The sequence below is a fragment of the Glandiceps talaboti genome, chromosome 17, assembly GCF_964340395.1.
Source record: "Glandiceps talaboti chromosome 17, keGlaTala1.1, whole genome shotgun sequence".
Classification (NCBI taxonomy): Eukaryota; Metazoa; Hemichordata; class Enteropneusta; family Spengelidae; genus Glandiceps; species Glandiceps talaboti.
The window spans coordinates 7,904,242-7,931,358 of NC_135565.1; the positions used below are offsets into that span (position 1 = coordinate 7,904,242).

General features: G+C 34.6%; 2 protein-coding genes across 4 annotated transcripts in view; one reads left to right on the forward strand and one right to left on the reverse strand.

The window, feature by feature from the left end:
- Positions 1-27,117, reverse strand: part of LOC144448701 (transmembrane protein 117-like) — a 37,817-nt gene that overhangs the window by 9,598 nt on the left and 1,102 nt on the right. The window contains exons 2-9 of one of the 3 annotated variants that reach the window (XR_013482118.1): positions 9,654-9,962; positions 9,013-9,051; positions 8,248-8,427; positions 6,000-7,407; positions 5,662-5,824; positions 4,812-4,991; positions 3,943-4,637; positions 2,842-3,821 (exon numbers count right to left, since the gene is read on the reverse strand). Coding sequence is in view for 2 of the 3 variants with exons in the window: in XM_078138988.1 (XP_077995114.1) it covers positions 4,386-4,637; positions 4,812-4,991; positions 5,662-5,824; positions 6,000-7,407; positions 8,248-8,425 (2,181 nt within the window). In the remaining variant the exon portion in view is untranslated. The other 2 variants (XM_078138988.1, XM_078138989.1) reach the window with 2 other exon arrangements.
- On the forward strand, positions 10,242-27,113 carry LOC144448002 (transmembrane 7 superfamily member 3-like). The gene is made up of 10 exons (XM_078138145.1): positions 10,242-10,378; positions 12,992-13,312; positions 14,497-14,792; positions 15,376-15,553; positions 17,600-17,686; positions 18,162-18,242; positions 18,626-18,778; positions 20,393-20,490; positions 21,727-21,889; positions 24,113-27,113. The coding sequence occupies exons 1-10, from the start codon at positions 10,312-10,314 to the stop codon at positions 24,319-24,321; spliced, it is 1,653 nt and encodes a 550-aa protein (XP_077994271.1). The 5' UTR covers positions 10,242-10,311; the 3' UTR covers positions 24,322-27,113.

Genomic DNA, 27,117 nt, shown 5'->3' on the forward strand with positions numbered 1-27,117 from the left:
ATACAAAAGATAGTTTTGTTATGGCTCAATACAGTTCATATAATATAGTCAGAATATGGCTATGAAACAAAAGACAATTTTGTTATGGTTCAATACAGCTCACATAATATAGTGAGAATATGGCTGTGAAACAAAAGATAATTTTGTTATGGCCCAATACAGTTCATATAATATAGTCAGAATATGGCTGTGATACAAAAGATAATTTTGTTATGGCCCAATACAGTTCATATAATATAGTCAGAATATGGCTGTGATACAAAAGATAATTTTGTTATGGCTCAATACAGATCATATAATATAGTCAGAATATGGCTGTGAAACAAAAGATAGTTTTGTTATGGCCCAATACAGTTTATATAATATAGTCAGAATATGGCTGTGATACAAAAGATAATTTTGTTATGGCCTAATACAGTTGATATTGATTCAGAATAGCTGTGAAACAAAAGATAATTTTGTTATGGCCTAATACAGTTGATATAGATTCAGAACATGGCTGTGAAACAAAAGATAATTTTGTTATGGCCCAATACAGTTGACATAGATTCAGAACATGGCTGTGAAACAAAAGATAATTTTGTTATGGCCTAATACAGTTCATATAATATAGTCAGAATATGGCTGTGATACAAAAGATAATTTTGTTATGGCCCAATACAGTTGATATAATATAGTCAGAATATGGCTGTGATACAAAAGATAATTTTGTTATGGCCCAATACAGTTCATATGATATAGTCAGAATATGGCTGTGATACAAAAGATAATTTTGTTTTGGCCCAATACAGTTGATATAGATTCAAAATGGCTGTGAAACAAAATATTAGTTTGATATGGCTCAATACAGTTTTTATAGAGTCAGAAAGTGGCTGTAAAACAAAATGTAATAACTTCTGCAATCTATAGTAGAGTTACAAATGTTGTTTCACATTGATTTTTCAAGTAGGAAGCCATGACAATATTGTTTTGTAAATTAAATATCCAAAATAAATACCCCAATCCTCATCCATACGGCCACTTTATGATTTGAGTGAAAAACATCTACAGTTGCCTGACAGAGATGTAGAAAAAAATTGGTACATGTATGTTCACTTTCATGTCAATCCAACCTGGGTACATGTTACAGATACTGATACACAAGGCCATGTAAGATGATACACTGTATCACAAGTATGAACACATGTCACCATGTATAACCACTCTATCCAATCATACTTGCCATATAAGTACTATGTTACTGTATTGAATAGTGATATCCCCCTGTGTAATCTCTAGTTTGTTTTTGTTGGGAGGAGGTGCCTCCTTTTTGTACACCTTGCTGCTTTTTTTTTTTTTTGCTTGCGTCTTCTCTGCAGTTTTTCTCTTGTTTGGGCCACCTTTAGTGTGCCCTTCCCGTGTCGCACTTTTTTGTTGCGTGTTTTGTGTAGTTTTGGATTGTCTTAAATTTCTTTCTTTGAATGTGAGAGGGTTAGGTGATGAAAGGAAAAGGAAATGTATTTTCAATTTTTTGCAAAGTAAAAAAGTGGATGTTGTATTTTTGCAAGAATGTCATAGCACCGTTCAATCAGAAAGGTATTGGCAGAAGGAATGGGGAAGTGATATGTTTTTTAGCCACGGGACAAATCGTAGCCGGGGTGTGTCAATTCTTTTCAAGAAAAACCACAGTTTTGACATTATGAAATTCATTTTTAGTACAGATGGAAGTTATGTAGCCATTGAAGTTAAATGCAACAAACGTCATTTCGTGTTAGTACTTGCCATATATATTTTGTAAAGTCAATATATGTACAATCATGTTGACAGTAGCATAGAGTGTCAATTGAATTTACATGTGTCATAGACTCTCTCACAGCCTTGGGAACATCACCTTTGTCACTAGCAGAAAGTGGCTGTTTTGTATCTATCCCTGTACCAATATCTACCACATATTGCTTCTAGCCTTGCAACTGTACATCGACCACATACAATGTAACATTGGTGACACTGTTAGTCAATATTGCACCCCATGTGTTGAATTGTGACATTTGGGAACATCTCAATAACATGTACGTCACCAAATGGTTAGTCCTATGCAGTCAATCAGGTCAGCAGTATAAAACTAATTGAGGTCAGGTAACCGAAACCAAACAATTATTTTTTTCTACACATAACATTCCATGCAGAAGGTATGCTGATGATCAGATAATCCCAAATAAGTAGTTCTTGACAAAACATGTGTGTTTTCATTTACTAGCTGATATTCTTAAACTTATTTTTAAATGAAATACTTTTTCATTACACAAGGTATTGCAATTATAATTTATTATGTTTTGTTTTTTTTCAAATTCAGAAGCCACCATGTCTTATATCATGACAATCTACACATTCTATATACATAAATAATCGTACTATATAAAGCACCCTCTAAAATAGACATCACAATGTAGATCAATTGTATGAATATATTTTACATCTATTACTATCTATAGATACTTGTGAAAAGTGTAGATCTATTACAATCTACACATACTTGTGATAAGTGTAGATCAAATGTATGAATACATTTTACATATATTACTATTCATACATATTTGCAACAGCAGTGTGATCATTGTATTTGTTATATAAATATAGTTTATTAATATTAATATTGTACAAATGTATACAATAACAAGAGAAAGACCCTGCCTTTGTCCACTCGCCTACATAGAAAATATTAGAATACACTGGTATGTGTATAAATTAACAAGAGCTAGAGAAAGACTTTCCCACTGGCCACTCTCCTACACATAGAATACGGCATATGGGTCACCCACAAGTAGAAATCAGATATTATGTTGAAAAATCACTTTTTGGGTTTTCTTCACAATTTCGAAGTAGGACACCTATATTGTTTGTTGATGAAATTTGACATCCGAAATCAAACAAGAAATTGGAGTAAATTGGCAACAAACACACATATGCATGGAACCATTGTAAACAGCTGAAGTGGCCTGTCAACTATTATAATAACTATCAATTTTGATTGGCACTGCTCAAAAATGGTCATGGTTACCATACAAAATGTGGTTAAGGTTACTATACAAGACATTATGGTCGTCATGGTTACAAGGAACGTTACCATGGTAACAGGAAACAACAAATCTGACACTGGGAAACATGTGAAACACACCTGCACATCCCTTCCTCTACACACAACTACGTACATACACGGGATACTATTATAACACAGAATGTTAAAATTTGAAAGTACTTCTTTTATTTATAGTTACATGTACATATATATCATACATATTGACATGAATTCAATAAATTAATTTTGTATTGTACATTTTTCGATTTCAGTTACCATAATAATGATAACAGCAATACTAGCAATATTACACACACATATACCATTTGGTATTATTAAAGTAGTGCTCAAAGCACTGTATAATTATTATCCCTACATGTACCAGAGACTTGTTATGGTACAACCTCTTATACCCCTAGCAGAGACAAGTTGTGGTATAACCACTTATACCCCTAGCAGAGACATGGCATGGTACAACCATTTATACCCCTCACAGAGACATGTCATGGTACAACCACTTATACCCCTAGCACAGAGACATGTTATGGTATAACCACTTATACCCCTAGCAGAGACAAGTTATGGTATAACCACTTATACCCCTAGCACATACAGAGACGTGTTATGGTATAACCACTTATACTTCTATCACATAGACATGTTATGGTATAACCACTTATACCCCTAGCACATACAGAGACGTGTTATGGTATAACCACTTATACTTCTATCACATAGACATGTTATGGTATAACCACTTATACCCCTAGCACATACAGAGACGTGTTATGGTATAACCACTTATACTTCTATCACATAGACATGTTATGGTATAACTACTTATACTTCTATCACATAGACATGTTATAGTACAACCACTTATACACCTAGCAGAGACATGTTATGATATAACCACTTATACACCTAGCACAGAGACATGTTATGGTACAACCATTTATACCCCTAGCAGAGACATATTATGGTATAACCATGTATACCCCTAGCACAGAGACATGTTATGGGACAACCATTGTACTTCTTCAACTCCCCTGAGAGCACATAATCCATTCTACCACTGACAACAGTCAGGATTAAATCCTTCACATTAAAATCTCTATCCTACCAGGTGAGGTCCTTATTCATGTAGCTTGGATGACTTAGACAAAATGACTGAAATCTAATGATTTTTAAAATGGTAAATTACAATATAGTATCACTTATTACAATTGACGAGAACACACTTTAAGCGTTTCAGTTGTATCAAAGCTTCAAAAAGATATTTTCTTCCACTCTTTCAGGGAAACACAATATCAGGTGAAATTAAAATGAACTATTTCTTTCTTCTTGCCATCTTTAGAGCATCCATGTGTTGCTTGCCTAATGCTGCTGATGGATCTTGTTGCTGTTGTGTTTCAGTTGCAGGGGGTATTATATAAATGTGAACTGGTGCTGGAAGGAAGTCAAGCCTTTTATCATCAGGAATGAAACGATCATACATTTCATGAAGTTGTTTTACCTTTTCAGGTTTAAGAGCTCTTGGTGTGATGTTTTCAGATGGGTAGGCTGTCCCCTCAATTGTCATCTACAAAATGAATTAAGATATTTTTAATTATGAAGTACATGTCATTCTAAAATAAAATTCTATTCTTGTAAACATCACATAAATGTAAAATGAATGTAAAGCTGGTACTGTACATAAAGTAAAGAATTGTAATAGAGATATAAACCATAATACACTAAAGTGCCAGTATATTACCTGTGGTGTTATATTCTTCCATGGACCACTGTCTAAGTTCTCTCTTGCCAAGACAACAACTGCACCATCTTGTCTTTCTCCCATGATATCGTGATAGCTACCAATACCATGAACCACTAAGCTACCATAGTGGAACCGTAATGATGTACGCCAGTCAGCAAAGTCAGTCTCAGAAAGGATCTACTCAATAACGATAACAAAAGTATACAAATTCAATCATAAAATGATAAAGCTCAAATCTATTTTCCTTAAGATTGTTTTATCATAATTTCTACTTTAAAGAGCACTGTTATATCAATGAGAACACTACCCTAATGTCTTAGAATAGATCACTTAAAGCTGTAACTCAATCTTTCATGAAACCTAGCTTTTGATTTAGTTCCCATATAATCTTCAGACAGAGAAGATAATCATGTAATTGTCATCGTTAGGCCAGGTATAGCCCAGAGATTTCTTTGTGTTACTATGGTATATCCCTACACGAAGCAAAGGCATATGTACTTAAAATAAATAAAATGTATTTTGAATTTGAAATTACTACCAACTGCTCTGCTTGAGCTAAATGGATCCTAAATGATGCAATCATCACCACATATGTGGCAAGATGGTGTATAACAAGTGCCTGAACTAATGTGAGCTTGACTTGGATTTTAACAGTGCTGTTGATAGTAATTTCAAAACACATCCCTGTGCTTCAATGTGCATGTGAATTGGTTTAGTGTAGATAGCTATTATAATAACACCAACAGAAGTCTCTGGGCTAGTCCATTTACAGCTATTTCAGACTTACTGTGCCAATGTCATGTGTTAAAAACAAAATAACAATGATACATATACTAGTAAACAATACCTTTGCTTCACTGTATGTTGATGCCACAGTTTCAATGTCATGGGTATTGAAGATATCACATTTCTTCATTGATGATGACATGCATGCAAATATCCAGTCAGGCATAAACTTTGAATGTCCAGCAAGCAAAAAACAGATTCTGATATACTGCAGAGTTTCATGTCTGAAAATAAAGAAAGTAAATGCTATGGTGTTACAAACATGCATAGTTGAACATTGATAAATGTGCACTAAAATCATCAATACTGAATACATTTTGATATTAATTTCATGTATCAGTTTAGTTTATTGAACAAGACAATTAGTGTGTACAAATACATGATATCAAACTGACTAACCTTTCCATCATTTCTTTAATCCAGCAAACTAGCCATGTGTTTTTGTTAGTACTTGGAGCATTATCCATGAATACCATGGCCTTTGTTGTCCAGGATAGATCCAAACTCCTCATGTGCTTGTCTAAAATTGATAATGTGTGGTTGCTATTTTTTGGTCCACACCTTTCATCAAATATGTAGGAATATGCCTTGCCAAAATTATGATGAACAATGACTGCTTCATCAACACAAAGCTTCATCTTGTAATATGATATGGCTGGTTGTGGTGTCAAATGCCATTGTGGTACAGTGACAACCATTTTGTAGTCAATGCTAAAGCAAGCAACATAATTTGTTTTCTCTTCAAGGAGTGTTATTTCTTCCTCATCAGTTCTTACATCTTTACTTTCCAAATCTTCAATCATTTGCTGACTTTGCCATGCTGTATTGCAAGACTGTTTATAGAAGTGCTGTGCTATAGTTGCCTTTTCTTTATGTTCTGCTATATGCAACTTTAGACTGTCTATGGTTGTTTTTATCCTCAGTAATTCTCCCTCATCAGTATCACCACACTCTGTCATTCTCTGTACTATTGTGGATTTAGTACAGATTTCTTTGCTGACCTCTTTGCAAGTATTGCAGTAGTCTGATTTGTGTGGGTGAATTGAATGACGGCTTCTGTACTGAGATAACCAGCCCTCTGCTGCACTGCTACTTACAGTTTCTCTTCCAAGCTGTTGCTGATTGGAGTTGAAGACACCAATGAAAGAATGCTTCAGTTTAGTTTCATAGTTATTCTCTGAAATCCTGGGAATAGACAATCGGGTAAATACTGGTAAAAAGTAGAACAAAGGACCCTTGTGTTCTTCATGACGACCTGTTGGATAGGAGTTTGCATCAGCAAATGTTAGGAATTGTTCCTTCAGAACAGTTTTATTGTTGTTTGACAATCTCCCTTCCAGACCATGTCGGGCTGAAAACTGTCTGACCTCCACTTCATCCTCTTCACAGACACCGGTCCACCAGTCATTCCAGTCTACAGTTGGGTCTGGAATAAGAACGTACTTCTCCAGTTTCTGAAGGAGGACATCTTTCTTTTTTAATGACACCACTGGATTTAGGAATTCTTGTTGTTTGATATTTCTTTGGCTGGCCAATCGCTGGCGTGATACACCAAGCACACTGACAATACACTCTTGGCAGAATAAATAATTTCCTGCAGGGTCAAATAAACTTCCTCTAATCCATTTATTTTCTTCTATGATGTTCCTCCATTGTCTGTTGTCTGTTTTAAGGGGTTCCAGGTGTGCTTTTTTTCTTTTTTTGAGTGTACTGCAACAATGTTGGATGGTAAAGAATCCAACAGCTGCTTGTGTTAATATGGGTTCACAAACTGGACATACTCCAACTTTAAAAGTAAAAGAATCATCTGAATGAAAAAAAGATGAAAATGATAATTAGTTTGATAATAAATATAATGATATCAACACTTTGAGGACTTGGTTTCTAATACATCTATACATGTAAAAACATCCTAAAGTAGGGTGTCTGTCTTTAAAGGATGGAACAAGTTGACAAAGATAACTTATGTGAAATTACAAAGGTTACAAGACACAAGGAGCTGAACTTTTTAGTACAAATGTATTTAGCTTTCAATCTGTCTTGTCAACAATCGTCATCAGATCAACATAGTTCCAGAGTTACTACAGAGGTTAACTATGGAATTTGTGCTACTGATGAAAATTTATCAATGAAAGACAGATTGAAACCTCATAGTAAAATGCTTGTGCATTACATTTACCTTTGTAATTGATCTATCAATGTGATGAACATTTTCTGTCAATAACTTTACTTCAAATGTAAAAACAAAACAAAACATAAAACTGGGGGACTGGGAGTTACAACTAGATTTAAAATTATAGTACTGTAATACAGGAATTTTGAAGTGTGTCATGTACTCAATATTCTGATTGTAGTTTTATACTAAAACCAATGCTATCATCCATAACGGTACACAAGTTCAACACGGTGACATTTTTCAGACATTAGCAAATTATGGACTTTGTTTACATCATAAATCTACCGTATGTTTACATCCCCTATCAAGTTCAAGAGGTTTTTTTCTATTCAAAGATACTGATGACACCGTATTAATGTAGTACTACACATTAAAAAACGAATACAGCCAAAACTATACTAATAGAATCATGACAGGATCGACAATCAACTTTTGTAACTGCTACACAAACTTTTTTAGACCTGGACTTACCAACATGTTTGGTTAAATCCCGTGTGAGGTCAGGTCGGAGAGTGTAACTCGAACGAGAAACTCCTCGCAAATACCCACCAAGTCGGTCTGGTGACTCAGTCTCCTCGGGTACATAGTCTGGGTCCTGACTAGATGTCTGTGATGACGCCAAACTGGATGTTGGATCCAGGTTCTCCATTTCTGTTGACGGCGAAAGTGCACAAAATGAGTGGGCGCCATGATTACTGTGAGGTCAGGGGTCACCTTGTGTGTCAACAAAAGTTTACAGGGCAAAGGTGAACGATTAGCGTAATTCATTCACACATCAATTTCCACTGTGACTCAAGAACAACGCAAGGAACATGAGGAACGTAGTTGTTGCTTGTGGTCTGAGGCTTTGCCTACTTTAGCATATTTATACGGACAATACCATTAAACCGGAAATGTGTGGAAGATGAGATAACCGTCAATGCATCGTGTACATCGATATATACAGTAAAACTATCGATAATTCAATGATTCATCAATCAGGAAAGATTGTAGCCACCCTTGAAAAAACAGTTTTCATGAACATTCGTAGGAATTATAGGTTAGGGTGTTATTTACGACATATCTAAACGTTTTCAAAGTTGACGATAACAAATATTCATGGCGGGAAAATACATCGTTCATCTGAACTAAGAATAGATCGTTTATTTTTTACGAAGTTTTCTAAATAGTCTAAAAAGTGTCATTTTATGTAATACCATTCATAAAAATTATCAAAGAGTGGTATAAAGCACTTACCTCAATGATAGTTTGAACTATTGATTCGATATTGTTGTACTAATAACAAGTAGCAAAGAAACAGTTTCGTTAGTTCAGCTCCAAAGCTTCGGTCATCAAGTCCTGTCACTCAGTGAGCGAGGCGCGCGTCGTTTCGTCTTATTTGCATAACAATACAGAGAAACTAATATCTGATTTCTACTTGTGTGTGACCCATATGTACATAGTAGAGTTGCTGGTAATATAACAGACTCTAGAATTAATCGGCATAGTGTTACAACTTTATATATATACGAATACACTTACATGTATAACACAATATCACGCAAGATACTCACAAGCCATTTAACACAGTGTTTCACACAAAAAATGTACTGTGTAACGTCTCCTGTGCATCGTGCTTGATATTGTGTTATTTATACCACTATACATACATATTTATAGAGCAATGCTTACTCCAACATAGACATTTTATGTATACTGTGACAAACATGACAAAGATACTACCATCGTACTTCCTAGCTAGTAATAGTATAGCATGATGACTGATATCGTTGCCGTGACAACAACTTGGCGTCCATCAATGTCAACAACTTGCATCACAAATGTTCGGGACATCTACGACTCAACATCGTAAAATACCACAAAGTAAATCTACTTACTTTTCCCGATGTCGTCTGTCTCTTTGCGGGGTCACGTACCCCAGTTTCTGTCGATTCCGCCACGCCCGCCGTATTGTCATCACAAACTTGTTTCTCGGCCTCTTTCATTTTTTTCTTCTTCCGGGGTCCCATGGGTTTGCCATTTTCTCCATGAACATCAATGTTGTTTTGAACGCCGCGGGCTTCTGTATCATCCGTACTTGCTGGTACGTTTGGCATAGTTAAATATAAACCATAATTTCTGGTTTCGGACGGATGATTCGTGGACAGGGCCGGTGATCGTGAATCATTTACTTGACCCCCGGTCATCTACGAAAAAAAAGCACATGACGTCACAAGGCACCCTAGCTATAGAATAATTTTAACAATTAATCCTGTTCGAATTTTATGATTCTTATTAAAATGAAGGGAAAAAATATTGACTTGCTGATTAATGTACATTCTTTAAAATGCTCACTTGGTCTTTTTTCATGGTTCTAGGTAAAATTTCGGTGCCATGGAAATATAAAAAGTGAAGTTGGAATAATAATCAAAGAGTTAGGGAATCATCCAATACCGGAAGTAAACACCAACTACTTCACTTGGCACCCGAAATCAGAAGTTTACAACATCATGTGATGCGAAGCTGCACAGAAGTTAGTGTGTCTCCCCAGTCAAGATGTCCTGCCAAACGTTACAAAAGCTAACGTGTCTGATGTATTTCATACTCCTCCCAATTTCGCACAGTAAGTACTGAGTAACAATAACAAACATGCATGGTGTTTGAAAACGAAGTGACATAGATTTAGTTTCGCGTATTCGGTACGGTAGGTAGTGTTCTCACGTCATAGTTTTGATTCGATTTACGAAAGGAGAGGTCAAGGTCTCAATTGAAATGATGAAAGTTTTGAAACTTAAAGGAAGGCACCTGTATACGTTTGTAGCTCGTACGTACACCAGATTTACACGTGAAAACTTTCTTTTAAAAGGGGGGGGGGGGGTATACAGTATCGTAGGTCAAAACCAGTCACTTGTGAGCTAATATTTTATTCCAGGATGATCATAATACATTTTGTCTCACCTGACAGCCAAATCCCTTCCTCTTCTCAAATTTTACACGTCCCTCGTTTCTTAGAGGAGAATATATTGAATGATTATTTTTTTGAATATTCGTATATACCTATAACGTCATTATTTTGCATAATGATCATCCTGGAATGGAAAATTAACTCACAAGTACATTGTACGTGTGGTCGAAACATGGCGGTAGAATTAACACACCTACTCCATGTTTGAAACATGGGGGTAGAAACACACATCAGTTCTCAGTAGCTAGTCCTGCTTGCGTGACAGAATACGAGACTCAATATTCTTGACAATGTCCCTTAACACCAGGAGGACATTATCAGAATTGAGTCCACACTTACTCATCAGCAAGCAGGACTGGGACTAGGAGGAGGTAGAAAGACTAATTTTAGTGACGTCATGGTTTGAAAATTACTTTATTGTAGATCTATTTAAACCACAATTGTAGCTGCGAGAGTGTGTATAAATTATAGAGTTTTATCACACATCGATCAATTGACATACATGTTACGTAAAATCTGAAATGAGGATGAGGATAAGATTTAGCTGTTAGGCTTACTGAAAAAGTGCGGAGTTTACCGTAATGTTTTTTACCCGGAACGGTTTTGTTGGCTGTGATGGGTGTAATTCATTTGTGCATACATGTGTTAATTCCAGCTGCCGAAAGCTGTTACACTCACTGTCAGCTGATGCGAAGTTTGAACTCCACTAATTATTCCAATGTCACGTGACCAACTTTCACTTTTTGAACGTTTTTGAAAACATGAATACATAGAGGAGATTCATAGCTTTTAAAATATGTCTGGTTTATTGGATATTAAATGTCAAATACTCAAATGAAATACTACATTCTGTAATTGTAATTTAGGGTGCTTTTAAGACTAATTTTGAGTGTTTCTGTCAGTTTTACTGATTCTGTATATTGTATTTGTATTTCTGTCTGTGTTTTTACTTACTATCCTGTTTTTGTTGTCTTTTAGAGGGTCCTGGGGAAGACTAGATATTAGCTAACCAGATTATCTATATGATTTTAACCCTCTTTAAATAAAGTATAAATAAATAAATAGATAAATAAATAAATAAATAAATAAATAAATAAATAAATAAATAAATAAATAAATAAATAAATAAATAAGTGAGACAAAAAAAAGTGTTCAAAAATCTTTGATAGTAACCCAAACAATTCTGTAGCTAAGTATTAAGTACATTTTGAAGTAAACTGAGGTCATGGAGGTGACTGCAGCAGTTCAGGGTCAAACCAAAGATAACAGAAACATTGTTTTGTGAAGTAATAAAGCACAGGTTTTGATGATTTGAAATATTTTAGTATGTAAATATCAAATTATGTTGTGTGCATTGGCTAAATTTCTAGTGCTCATTAAATATGTTTGTTAACAACTGGAGCACATAGTAACAATACCGCCAGCTGAACGTTGTCACCTTTTTATGTATAGTATAGACTGTAAAATGCAGCTTGCAACGTATAATCAATTTCGCTGTCCGCATCCAATGTGGGCTAAAGAAGTCTGAACATGTCACTACCGCCAGACTTAGACTTGATTGGCCAACCATTCAAGAGCGACATAACCACAACTTCAATAAACTTGTCAAAAAATGTATTATTAACAAAGTACCATCGTACCTTTCTGAACTTATTTCAACCAATGATACGTTTCATCAATACAATACAAGGACCAAATTCCACATTCCGAAAGCCCACTCTCGTTCCTTCAGATACAGGGCATCCATCGCTGCAAATAGTTCATAAATTTAATGCCCTTTGTACTCTTTCCTCAAGATGGTCATTATTGTACAGTGCTTAAATTTGTGTCTGTTATGTATATTTGTATTTTAAATCTGTATTGTATTTGTTTATCTTGCATTTGCATGAAAAGCCATTTAATGGATGCATTGCCGTTTATAAATAAATAATAATAATAAGACATGTTGTTCCACTCTCACCGGCCTCCTCACATCTGACTGAGGGGTTGACTGCTGTTTAAGGGCGCCCCCATAACGGCATACCTCACAGACTAGGTATAGTACAATGTAATAGACAAAATGTACTAGCTACTGAACTTGAAGATCTGTTTTGATTTACATATGTACATCTATCAGAAAGGAATTTTGCAGGGAAATGTGTATTGTCTTGATTTACATGTAAAGTACACAAAAATGACTCTTTACTCAAAGTAAAATGAGCTGTACCTCAGTAACAGAATAAAATAGCACCTCTCTCATATAGATTGTTTGTGTTTGTTCCCCTCTCATAGGTTTTGATGTTGTTCCCATGGAGATAAAACTTGGCAAGCCAACAGACATCACACTACCAAGGAATGCGCGCTATAAGTTCACATTGGCTAATATCACAGACTTGAATGACACAGTTGCAGTCTTTCAGATTCATACTCAGTATAAAAACATATCAGCATCACTTGGAGTAGTACCGACATCAGATACAGCTATGAATAGATCTGACGTTGGGTTGATTACAGAGCTACAAATACCACAATCTATTGCAAACTGGTATGTCAATAATTCATACAATCAAACTGTTGCTACACAAGTAACAGCATTGCTCTACAAAAACGACGGTAAGCACTTTTAATGTAGTAATAGTGAAAGTTACTGTATTGGAATCTAGTTTATGAAGCAACTGCATTGCTGTCATCAGAATCACTCAGACATCATCAGCGTAATGACATTCTGCAATTTGATCAGGTGACCTCCAAAGAAAGCTACATAGACACTTCAAAAACTAGATTCCAATATCAATGTTAAACTTCACTATTACTACAGCAAGTATAAAAAGAGTCAAGTATCAATTTCTATTCTACTCTTGCTGTATTTATTGTACTCGGCATGGGAATAGGATGGATGGATGGGTGTGTTTCTTTGTATTGTATTTATTGTACTAAGCATGGGGGTAGGATGGTTGGGTGTGTTTCTTTGTATGTATTTGGGGCCATTTGAGACTCTCACGGCATCGCTACTTTCACCCAGTGGTCTTAAATAAATATATCGGTTTGACTGTTTGCTATAAACTGCAAATTTAATCAAGCCCTCAACTGTTACTGTCAGACTATCCATAAACAGCAAAAGCTCACTGACTGCGAAACTAGCTATTTTTGCAGTGAGTGGGCCTTTGCTATTTGTTGGCGGTTGATCGGTTAGATTGGACTTGGGGTTATAGTAAATGATGAAACCATGGATGTATAGAGATTCTTGTGTTGAAGACCAACTTTTACTATAATTCTACAAGGCGACTATTTTCACCCCAAATTTTTAATCCCAATCAATATAGATCGTTTAAAACATATTAAACTGAAGAAAAAAAATTTGTACAAAAACCTGTGTGTGAAATTGTTGTCACTTTTATGCAAGAGTAATTATACTAATATTAATAATACATCCTTGTACCATGACCATGACCAAGGGTTTTTATTGCTTACATTCACTTAGTGAACGTAAATTCCTTAACAGTTTTTATTACATGCAATGAAACTGCATAAGGAAGTACACGAACATATTTGAGTATTGTAGATTTTGATATTTTCTTTTGTCAGTGTGATGAAATATGTACAGACATCGCCGGGGAAAGAAAACAAACAAACATACATACATGTACATGAAGGTCAAGAAAACAGAGTTTCTTAACTTTTTGTTTTAAATATTTGATAAATGTTTAGGGTCAGCGGCTTAAACTAAAGGTCGGTTGTGTTATCGGAAACACAATTTTTATTTTATTTTGCCTAATGAGATCTCTTTTATCTTTCAGATCCAATTCCTGGTGCTTGTAACTTTGAATTTGACCTTACAAATGACCCCAACATTCATTTACACTATAACATATATGAGACGTATATAGATTTCCAGAAAGCCAATGTCGGTTGGTCAAGGGGTGGCAAACAGAGTCTATGTGACCGTCCTCCACCTAAACCTACACCACGACTAAGGCTAGTTTATGATGTTTATCAGTATTTCCTGCCAGAACACAATTTACTGGAGTCTGTGTTGTTTGATGGATTACAGAAGATGAGCACAGTGAAGTCAATTTTAAAACATGGAATGAAGGTAAAAAAACAAAAACATTTTAAAGTGGCCATATGGATGAGGATTGGGTAGTTATTTTGGATTTTTAATTTATAAAACATTATTATAATGGCTTCCTACTTCCTACATATGCCAAGTTCTTGTTTGTAACTCAGTACATTGCGAAAGGCTGTAAAAAAAATATGTAAAATGTTTGTTGTTCTTTCAATAACAAACATTTTACACATTTAGTAATCTTTTGCAATGTATTGAGTTACAAACAAGGACTTGGTATATGTTCTTTCACATTGATTTTTCAAGTAGGAAGCTATGATAAACATGTTTTATAAATTAAATATCCACAAAAAATACCACGATTGAGACAGACAGCACTGGTTTAGATGTCTTTCCTCACATAAATTAACCATTAAAAAGAACTTGCGATAGTTATTCTATTCCATAACATTTAGATATACAGTCAGGTGATGACCTACTATATATCCTGCCTTGATATCCTAGGATAAAGAATTTTGATTTCGAAATGTCGGATTGCGTTTATTGATCGGGACTGTTTCACTCATTCCTTTCAATTGTACGATACATTTTTATAATGTTTTCTTTACAGATAGCAACAGTAGATGGCAGCAATAAACCCACATTGTCTGCATCTTCATTTCATGGTCAAGGGGTGGTTTATAATATCATTGTACAAGACCCATTGAAAGGTACCAGTGCTGCCTATGTACCAGTATCATCCTATGGCTGTAGTTTTACAGCTAAAGTGGATGGGTGCCATATGTCTGGTAAGCTTCAAAAACACATATTTACTATTTAGACATTTCTCTATCATATCACACTATGCAGGGAGAAATTCTGACATAAATTGAAGTCCACTTAGGTTTTCAATGTTAGATTCAGAAGTGTTTCATGCTTACAATATGATAAAAGATGGACTTTTAATGCAATCTGGCAGAAAAAAAGAATCTACCAAAGGTATAAATACACTGTTTGTTATACGTTTTGCTGTAATATGAATATCTTAAAGGGTGTCCAGACTCGATGGGTAGGCTGTAGCAGTCAATAGACATGTTGCTAGTTCCCTCGATGCATCACACATCACCCTAAACACTCCATTCTGTACATGCAGGGGGGTTTGCATGTACATGCTAATCAGGGGTGGGGGGGGTGTCAACTGACCACCATACCTTGGGTTTACCAATAAAAGTCTTCTCTGTCATTCCTGGCTTCAACCTTAACAAAATCACTCCCAATTATAGAGTTCAGCATGTTATGCGGTGAAAATGGTATTTCAATAACGACAAAAAAAAGCCTAAACATAACAAAGACAAAATAAGCAATGTCTACTCACGTTGGACATCCTTGAACCAGAAAATTGACTATTACTATTTGAATTTGAGATATTGATGCCTGCCAGTATATACCGGTATACACACAGAGTGAAGATTGTAACTTAACTATGTACCATGTGCAGTGTTTTATTTAAGGGCGGTAAGTAGGTAAAATCTACCGGGGTTCCCACATCATTTTACCGGGGTTCCCCACCTAAACTATGATACATTGCATGGGAAGCACTACCAGTTTTACCTCTTTCCCCCTTTCTGTTACCGGGGTTCCCAAACCTTAGCAAAAACACTGATGTGTATGAGTGTATGACTGCATATAAATTAGTTGACTGGTTTTATGAGACAGTCGTCTTGTCACAGGTTGATTTAATGACATTTACATATCTATAGTGATAGCATTGTACCATCATATGCATAATTTATTTACAAGTATACAGTTAGCAGCAAAACAAGAAGGATTTTATGTCTCCTTGCAAATCTTGCGAGATATGCAAATATGCTTAGCAACAACAGTTGTCAATGTGATTGTGGTCAAGCTTTCACCATGGCCATGTGCAATGATGTTGAGAACAATAGTGTTGCTAAGCATTTGACACTTTCAGCTTCACTACCCTCACATGGTTGCTATGGATGCAATGACTCACACAGGATCTCATGAGATCATGAGATGAAAAACGGTTCATTGCATAAATGATAATAGATTAACAGTTTCAAATGTAACAATTAGCCCCCCAATACAAAAGACATGGGGGGAGGAGAGGGGGCTGGGGTTTATCAAATATTACATAATTATACCTGAAAGGTAAAGGTGACACTGTCTTTGTTTGACATCATAACATCTTCAAAATGATGATTGATCACTTTGTTTTTTAAAAAGTGACTGTGCGTGCATAAGTGCAATCTGGATATCTTACAAATAATTGGCCACAAATGATGGTATATATGTACTACTTCTTGTTTTAGGTTTTGCTGGATCCAAGAACAAAAAGGGTCATTACAAAACAGCAAACATGGAAAAGGGAACCAAAATAGTGAAATGTTTGATCTGCTTTCATGCTGCTACATAACTTACAATTTCCTTGTAATTTCAGCCACTCCAGGAAATAATAAAGGCATCTTTATAAACTAGGTATCTTTGCTATGGGCTATTGCATCATGTGAGTCAGCAGAAATAATGTATTCATGGTGGCACAATGAATAGTTATGATTCCTGAGTGCCTATTCCCCTCAGTGTAAAACATCTCTCATGAATATTCATTTTGCAGCCATGAATGTATTCTTCTGGCTCCCATGATGCAATGTCCCACAGGCAAAGGTACCCTATAAAGGCACAAGATTAACTTCATGTTTCTCTGAATTGCAAGTAATTTTAGGCGATATAAATGAATCTCTAGAACACTTAGTTTATGAAAATAGGTTCATTTTCTGGAGTGGAAGTTTATAAGCAACATTTTTGAATGTTTATTTGTACTTCCTTGTTTACAGCATCACCTACATCATTGGTAACTGTGACCATATTTGGTGTCCTTGGATTGATGCTTTGTTTTGCTGGTCATCGCTACTTCAAAACAGGTCAGATGTGATGCCATATGTTCTTATGTTCTACATGGTGGATGTGTGTGTGTGGGGGGGAGAGGGGGGGTGTGGTGCATGGTCAGTTTGGGATTTTTTTGACATCTGATAATATCCACCCAGATTTGTTTCTTGTCAAATTCGTTTCCTTGGTGATGACTTTATTTTGTAAACTCAGCTGATTTGAATTCAATTATTTATTTATTCACATATACAAAAAAAGTATATGTCCAAATCTGTACAAATTCAACCCTAAATTGACTAAATGAATTACATCTCAGTATTTTATCATGTCTTGGGAAAGACTAGCATTTAGCTAAACAAGTGCCTGTGAGCCTATACATCATTTTAGCTGTCTGACTGGTTAATATTCACATACCTCAGATCATAAGACTATTTATCTGCATGCAATGTACAGAATTGTTTATCTTTGGTAAATTATATAATAACCATCTATTTTATATTTTGACTCTAGAAATATTTATTTTTGGCTTCTTGATGTTTGCATTGGTGTTTTATATTATACTTGGTGCTATAGCTGATCTGTCACATTTAGGTATGTACAATGTATATTACTGGAGGTATATGTATTTTATAATAATGGTATACACTGTACACTCTAAGCACTGACACCATAATTGACTATTTTGTTCCTAGTACTAGGTTCATAAACTTTATAAGCAAATGGAAAATTCTGTGGCACAGGTGTGCACTACTGTGGCACAACCATGCAATATGGTGCACAGGTGTGCACTACTGCAGCACAATATGCTGCACAGGTGTACACTACTCTCACACCAAGTTGCTGCACTACTGCAGCATCACTTCATTTTCATAAGGGTGTTTATGCATTTTTTTAAAACTTTGGGCTCTGGAGAGTTACTTGGTCGTCTGCTGGTACTGTAATACAATAAGTTCTGTTCTGTTTCTGATATTTAGTTCAGTTACTAGTGCCGGCAGCATTTGGATTACTTGGTGGTAGTTTACTGGTACTTTACTGGTGGAGATTTGGTAGTGAAGTCTGGTGTGTTTTAGTTGCTGGATTACTACTAGGCTATCTATTTGCATCAACAGTTTTCTTCACACCATTTGGTGAGTTAATGTTTTACCTTTTTTTTATTCTTAAATTCCTATTTGTACAAAAATGTAGTTCTTGAAATTTAACTGAACCATCTTTCGTATTTAGTGTTACTTTGGAACTATCATTATTGAGGGGTGTGCCCTCCAAAAGCAAATTTGAGATGCCACTGACACATAACAAATTCTTGTGGCTTGCCAATATTCAATGTATCATACCATGTTAAAGTGGCTATATGGATGAGGATTGGCTATTTATTTTGGATTTTGGATTTATAAAACAATTTTATCCTCTGGCTTTCTATTTTTCGATGTGAAACAACATAGACCAAGTCCTTGTTTGTAACTCAGTACATTGCAATTCATTAATGACAATTCTGACACCATTCAGCTTGACCAGTTTAATTTTGATTTTAGGAAAGTCTGTGATTGATGTGATGCAAATGTGCTCACAATCAACGCGGATAAGATGAATTTCATGACAATCAAGACTTCTCAACGATCTGTGACAACAGAAGGGAGCCAGAGCATTAATCAGTCTCAGATACGTCGAGTTGCTTCAATTAATTACCTAGGAGTATTTTTAGATCAATAAATGCTTTGGAATTCACATATTGAAAAAAGTTATAAATTCAATTTCACCCATCATAGGAATTATCTCAAAAATTTGACATTATATGCCAAAATCATTTCTCCTCCTAATATATAATTCCATGATATTACCCCATTTGTCTTATTGTGTAAAATATGGGGAAATACCTATAAGACGTTTGTCCAACCCATCTTAAATCTACAGGAGAAAGTAATTCGACTCATCACATTTTCTGATTTTCATGTTCCCTCTGTTTTGCCAACTAAGCATCTTCAATGTTCACCAGTTTTGTATAGTTAATACTTGTTTATTTAACTTTGATTTGAAAAAAACAACGATTTCTCACAGACAGTGAATGACTATCTCAACACAATACCACATAATTACATTGACATGACTGTCAACAGGAGACAATTTCTACATTCCTAAAGTTAATCTCACATTGAGCCAACACAATTTAAAGTACGCAGCCACAAAACACTGGAACTCATTACCCAACTAACTGAAAAAAATAGTAACAAGATCTACTTTAAAATCCCAATTAAACTTTAGAAGCAGTATTTACCATATAAATTGCTTTGAAACATTGTTATAAACCCTCGTTTGCCCCTTGTATATATATTCAACATGTGTAATTATTTGCATTAAAACATTGTACTTCATGTATATGTTGTGTTTGTGTTTGGTTTTCGTTGTATGTTTTGTTTTTTGTTTTTTTAAATGTTCTATGTATATATTACTGTATATGTTTTCCTTGGGCAACAAACCTGACTAGTTTGAAGTTATTTACCTTATTTACTTAACTAATTCCGTTTCCTCTCTTGATATGTCAATTTTCTTTTCTTTTCGACCTTTGGCAAATAAATAATAAAAAAATAACTAATCCCCTTACATAGCCAGAGCTAACCCTGAAGTTAACTTCATTAGCCAGAGTAACTAAACCCCTTACATAGCCAAAGCTAATCCTGTTATTAACTTCATTAGCCAGAGTAACTAATCACCTTACATAGCCAAAGTTAACCCTTTCTCTGCCACAGGTGATTTGGAAGTGTGGGTGAGCAATGCCGACTATGGTTTATGTTTCGCCTGCTTTGTTCTCATCATACCAGTCTTTCTAATTTACTTTGCAAAACAGGTAAGTCTAATCTTTTATGGCAGGTTTTGTGGACCAAGGTTGTACGGAGGAAGATCCTAAATTTAGGATGGCTCATGAGCCATACTACTGAGGTCCATCAAACCTATATCTGGGGAGAAAAGGTTTTACCATATACCTTATATGTATTGCCATGGAAACATCATTGTTATCACTTAAATTGATTGTGAATCATTAATTTGAATGCACAATATAAAGATTTTGAGAAATAAAAAACCTAAGGTGAAGCAATGAGTGAACAAATATTGACACTTGCCATATTTGAGCAAACGTAGGGTCTAATTTCGAAAATGATTGCATGGGTTTAAGTTAATTACTGTAACACTGGAAATGATACTGGGTATATGATAATACTGATCAGTCATCAGATTTGTATACACCTAGCATCCTGAATCTGCACTAGCTGCAACTTTAACATTTTTGAAACTGTTATATTACATATAATGACTTATTTATAATAGTGTGCACCCTGTACATGTATACTAATAAATCACCTATGGGGTAAATGTATTTATATAGTTATACACATATACAATAGCAAATTCTTTTTTTGAGTACTCACCCTAAAGACAACCACCCAAATGCATTCACAATTAAGCTTGTTACTATTAATGACTAAAATTTACCTTTAATTTTAGTGAATATATAGCTGGTTGTATTTCAATTGGTACAAATTACTATGTGTATGTAAGCATTCAGGCACTTAGTTTGGAGACATCAATGACAATAAAAGTAACTAAAAAAAAGAGGGGGGTCTGTGATTTCAGTAAACAATTTAGTTTTCCATAAATACATAAAACCTCTCCCTCTCCTCTCTCACCCACCTCACATGAATGAATGAATGATTGAATGAATGAATGAATGAATGAATGAATGAATGATTGAATGAATGAATGAATAAATAAATAAATAAATGAATGAATGAAAAATACAGAACTCACTGTAACACCTTGTAGTTGCCCAGGTAGTGGCTGGGAGATGGGAGAGACAAATATGAAAACTTGCATAATTCATTTTAAAATATCAGGAAAAATAAATGGCAATTTGGAACGTTTTGAACCTTTGACTCCTATATCAAGCACAAAGGAACCACAGACATGGGTTGTTGTGACATGGAACAACCAGGGTATATAATCCATATTTTCTGTTCAAAGACAATAGCTTGACTTGTGCATGGTATACGTACAATTATGTTGTCTTTTATTTGGTCTCTTTCAGTTAAATATTCTATCCTGTTGCATTGTGGGATCCTATCTGTTTATTGTGGCAGTCAGTTCATACATATACACTAGTCTGGGTTATATCGTCTTAAACCCATTAAAAAGAGTTTTAATGTCAGACTATGATAAAGCGTATACCAGTGTGCCTTTCCAGAGAAATGGTAAGTTATAACTCTATAATGTATTATTACTCTGGTAATTGAGGTTTATATTTATTTATTTTATTTATGTATTTATTTTATTTTATTTATTTATTTCATTTATTTATTTAGTTATTTATTTAGTTATTATTTATTTATTTATTTAGTTGTTTATTTATTTATTTTATTATTTATTTTATTTATTTATTTATTTATTTATTTATTTATTTAAAGAGGGTTAACAATCATATATATAACCTGGTCAGCTAAAATCTAGTCTTCCCCAGGGCCCTCTAAAAGACAACAAAAACAGGATAAGTAAAACACATACAAATATAAGACATATACAATATACATGATCACTAAAACTGACAGAAACACTCATTTAAAATATGCTTCTATAAAAGTAGTCTTAAAAGCGCTTAAAGACTTAAAGATGAACTCTGAACTTTTTCTGTAAGCTTATTAAAAGTGATTGCACCAACATGTCTTAATGGTCTGGATGTTGTCATTAATTTGGTTGTAGGGACATATACAATTACAATTACAATTACAATTATTTATTCACCTTGAGCGTTACTGCTCACCAGTAACATACAAAACCAAAAGTAAATTACGTGACTGTACACAGGACAATATATGGAGAATGAGAAGAAAAAATAATAGAACACTGTTTTGGTTGTTGTGTTGTAGAGGTGTCTGTACTAAGATAGACAAACTAAAAACTATATGTATTGTTGATCCATATGGTTGATTACAAGTCTTTGAGTAGATGGTCACAGTGCCTCTGTTATACAAATTTACACTTACTACTTGGACAATCAAGCTCTCATGCAGTTTTCCAAGATAGACACAAACTAACACTATTGTTGATCGATGTGATGGATTTTTATTTTTTATGTGGTGGATTATAAGAATAAATTACAGCAGTGACTCTGTTATGCAAATCTACTCACTCTGTGATCAGGATAGTGGAAGCATTGAAGTCCCCATAAATTAGTCAAGTACAAGATCATGGATGTCCCTCCCTATAAAGCGTATTACATTAACATTATAACAGTGCACTCTACAACTGACAGGAAATACAAACAAACATTACAAACAACAAAAAACACTTTTTGAAAAACTGTTTAAAAATGTCCTGATAAATGATACATAATTACTAATAGCTATTAAAATTAATTCACATATTAATATGACTCTGGTCAGATCATTAATAAAGAAATGCTTAAAGTGACACATCATTAATTATTTGTGAAATTAATCTTCAGCCCATTTCATTTGATCCCTAATATAGTTATTCCACTCAAAGAGTTTTTTATCATTAGTACTACCATCCAAGCCAATCTAACGAGTCAATGAGACACGATAATTTCTTGAAGTACAAATGAATTTGGTAACTGTCAAGAAAAGGGCAAAAAACTGCCTTTCCACTACAGTAACTGTAAAAGACTAAAAACAAGACTGTGTCCTTCCTAAGCCAGTCTGATGGATGTGTTACTGACGTACAGCAATTTCTTCAAAATTTAGTTCTCCCAATATCTTACTGTGTATTGACTGAAACAAGACAATCTAGGTTTTATCATTTTCACCCACAACAACAAAGAATCTTGTCTTTCATTAGCAAGTACACTACTGGATGTCATGTACTTTTGTTGACATCAGACTGTGGACGAACAGACCTGTTACAAACAGGGAAAGTAAACAAATGAATTAGATTAATAACACTTGGCACAGCATGTTGGAACAGCAGAGACTTGTATTACATTTCATGGTTTGATAAGAACAGTTTAATGGCCTCTTTGCAGGTACAAAAATTGCCAGGAGAACTTCAAATTTGTTTGAGACCATGACCTATTATTCAAAAAGGCCATACAACTATTCTTTATCAAATTATGAAATGTAGTTCTTGTCTCTGTATTTCTAACATGCTGTACCAAGAGCCGTATTAATCCAATTTATTTGTTTACTGTGACAGTCCATGTTTGTATCAGGTTCCATTTGTCCACAGTCTGATGTCAGAGATGTGTGTTTTATGATATTCAACGCTTCCAAAAATTCTTTCCAAAAAGGTTTTTATAGGACGTACAGGAAAAGAACCTGACACTTGGCACATGATGCTTTAAGTATAATAATATAACGCAAACAGGAAATTTGACAAAACCTTTCAATCTCATTGATATATACAATTGTTCATTGTACTGTTTGGATTGAATTGAAAATGAATAAATTATTTTCATACAGATTATATATTGGTTACAACATGGATAGTCCTCACAGCTGCTGGTTTAAGTGTACAGTTTTATCGTGAAAGAGGCAGGGAATTCCCACCATGCCCATATAAGGAATGGAAGAGGAAACGAAGTGAGCAAACAACTCCAGCAGAGAGACACATCCAAGGAACTGAAAACGGAGAAGATGATGAAAGGAGACCACTGCTACCCACGGTCTAACTTTACCACTACTAGTACTACCCCAAGTGTCTTGCATTTTGGAACCATCCTATTGTTTATTTGGTTTTGGTAGAATTCAAGTGTGGTTTTGGGTTGCATGGCATCAAATCACATGTACTATATATATTTTTGTTGACCTCTTCATACACTTCATATAGTTGTACCTTTGTACATTATGACCCAAAATGTCTTGTATTGTGGATTCACCCTATTGTTTGCTGGGCATCGGTAGATTCCATACTGTGGTTGCGGGTGGGGAACAACATTTTTATACTGACCACTCCTTTCACTCTAGTATACCATTAATAACTTTGTATTTATGCAAAACTTCAACTTTAAAAGATGTTTAATATGAATTTTGATGGCATTTTTACTGAAAGTAATAGGCTCTTAGGGGGTCATGAATATTCATTGTTCAACCATTGCATGAACATATCTACTGACTCCCATGATGCAATGTGGCCCACAGCAAAGATCCCCAAATGGAGTCAACTTCAACTTGATGTTTGTCTGAAATTGCATGTAACATAGGTGATGGAAAATCATGATATGACTTTCCAGAACACCAAAAGTTCATGAAAATGCCTTTATTTCCTGGAGTGGCAAGGATACATTGTGAATACACAATGTACACAATGTTTAAAAAAAACTGGATGTGAAACAAGATAAAATACATTAGTTTCAGTCACTTTCACCTTTCAATTCAGAGGTGACGTCAATCGGAACTTAGACGGAAGTGACACAGGCAACTTCTGTTAACTGTATTGTTGACTGTTGCTATGGCAATTGTATAACAATACAAGCAGTTAACAAAAGAAGAGTCAATCACACAAAATTTATGTCATGTTCAAATTACACTAAAAAATTATATATTTTAATTAAACCTGAAATATCCCTCTAGAACCAGTTTATGAAAATGCCTTCATTTATTAAATACCACACAGCATTATAGTATATGTTACATTGTATGTTAAAACATGTTCCAACTACCAGACTCGTTTTTGTATTTTGTTTTATTTTATTTTGGGTTTTTCTGGTAGTCTAAGAGTGGAAAATTAGTCCTCAAGTAACTGGTTATATTGTGCTATATGTGAAATATGTGTTTATTTAAACAACATTTGCATCGTAGATGTGTTTTTCTTTTTACGAATAAAATTTTTGAGGATATCATATGAAACTGGCATCATAGAAATAAGGCATAAGAAATCTATATAAATGAAGAAGAACATTTGACGGAGCTTTTGACTTCAACCAGACAAGTGTAAGGATTTAGTAAATCATGTTCTACATGCCATTCTAAACCCACCGTGCATATTTAATAGTTTTATTTCCTTTGTCTTTGCCCTAGAGTCAAAAAGTGTTTGAAATTATAAACCATATGTTATATGATTTGTGTAAGTGATAATACTTGAATCGTACATCCATGGTTTCTATATATGTTTTACAAATACAATTTGTTTAAGGTTTCATACATGATAAGAATTAGACTCTGTACATTTATAGTATTTTTGTTTTGTTTTTTAAATGTTTTAAACATTGATGAAAAACATAATTATGATATTAGCTCTGTCCTCATCTGAATAAATTCAAAAAGAATTCAGACTGAATCAATTCAGTTAAATCGGTTCAAAACCAGTTTCTGTCATTTAGTACAAATGTACACTCCACCTTACAACAGCTATGCCGCTGTCATTTAGTACACTCCACCTTACGACAGCTATGCCGCTGTCATTTAGTACAAATGTACACTCCACCTTACAACAGCTATGCCGCTGTCATTTAGTACACTCCACCTTACAACAGCTATGCCGCTGTCATTTAGTACAAATGTACACTCAACCTTACAACAGCTATGCCGCTGTCATTTAGTACACTCCACCTTACGACAGCTATGCCGCTGTCATTTAGTACAAATGTACACTCCACCTTACGACAGCTATGCCGCTGTGATTTAGTACACTCCACCTTACGACAGCTATGCCGCTGTCATTTAGTACAAATGTACACTCCACCTTATGACAACTATGCCGCTGTCATTTAGTACAAATGTACACTCCACCTTACAACAGCTATGCCGCTGTCATTTAGTACAAATGTACACTCAACCTTACAACAGCTATGCCGCTGTCATTTAGTACAAATGTACACTCCACCTTACGACAACTATGCTGCTGTCATTAGACAGCAAGTAAACATGTAAAAGCACGTAAGTAAAACCCTTATCACTTGTTGTCTTTGATATGTATCAAGTTTATTTTGGATCTAATCCTAGAATTATTCCTTACTAAGTAACGATACTCCCAAACTTTCTTGTAAGATGCTGAATTGTATTTTAGCCGTTTAGAAAGTTTAGGTGTGGAACCAAAAATCAATTTGATTTGATTTATATAATTATGTATACTGAGCTACAAAAAATATATTTACTATGGGTGGTGGTGGAAAAGTATCTGGGGGTGTATGATATTAGGAGTAAGTTATTGTACCTAACAAAACATTTTCAAAAAAAACACCTTCCAGTTGCAGCGAGGGCAGCTTTAACTTGTGATGTATTACTAATTCTGGTGATCAAATTCACAAAAATTTTATAGAAAAAGAGTCAGACCTTATAATATAATGACTTTCTACTTTTGTACATTTTTTTCTATTGATACTAATGTGTAAAGAAGGAATCAAGGAAGGAATAAATATATTCGATATTTTCAACAATTTTAATAGTATACATTGTGTAGAATGCAGAGCACCTTTCCAGCATTTCTCAAATAAACTATTAATAAGTTAGCTTTCCCTATGTTTACC

Bases quoted from the DNA above. Each gene is read 5' to 3' on its own strand.
- LOC144448002 (XM_078138145.1), top strand. From the start codon at position 10,312: ATGTCCTGCCAAACGTTACAAAAGCTAACGTGTCTGATGTATTTCATA. The intron at 10,379-12,991 runs GTAAGTACTGAG...CCCCTCTCATAG, and splicing joins ACTCCTCCCAATTTCGCACA to GTTTTGATGTTGTTCCCATG. The intron at 18,779-20,392 runs GTGAGTTAATGT...TCTCTGCCACAG, and splicing joins AGTTTTCTTCACACCATTTG to GTGATTTGGAAGTGTGGGTG.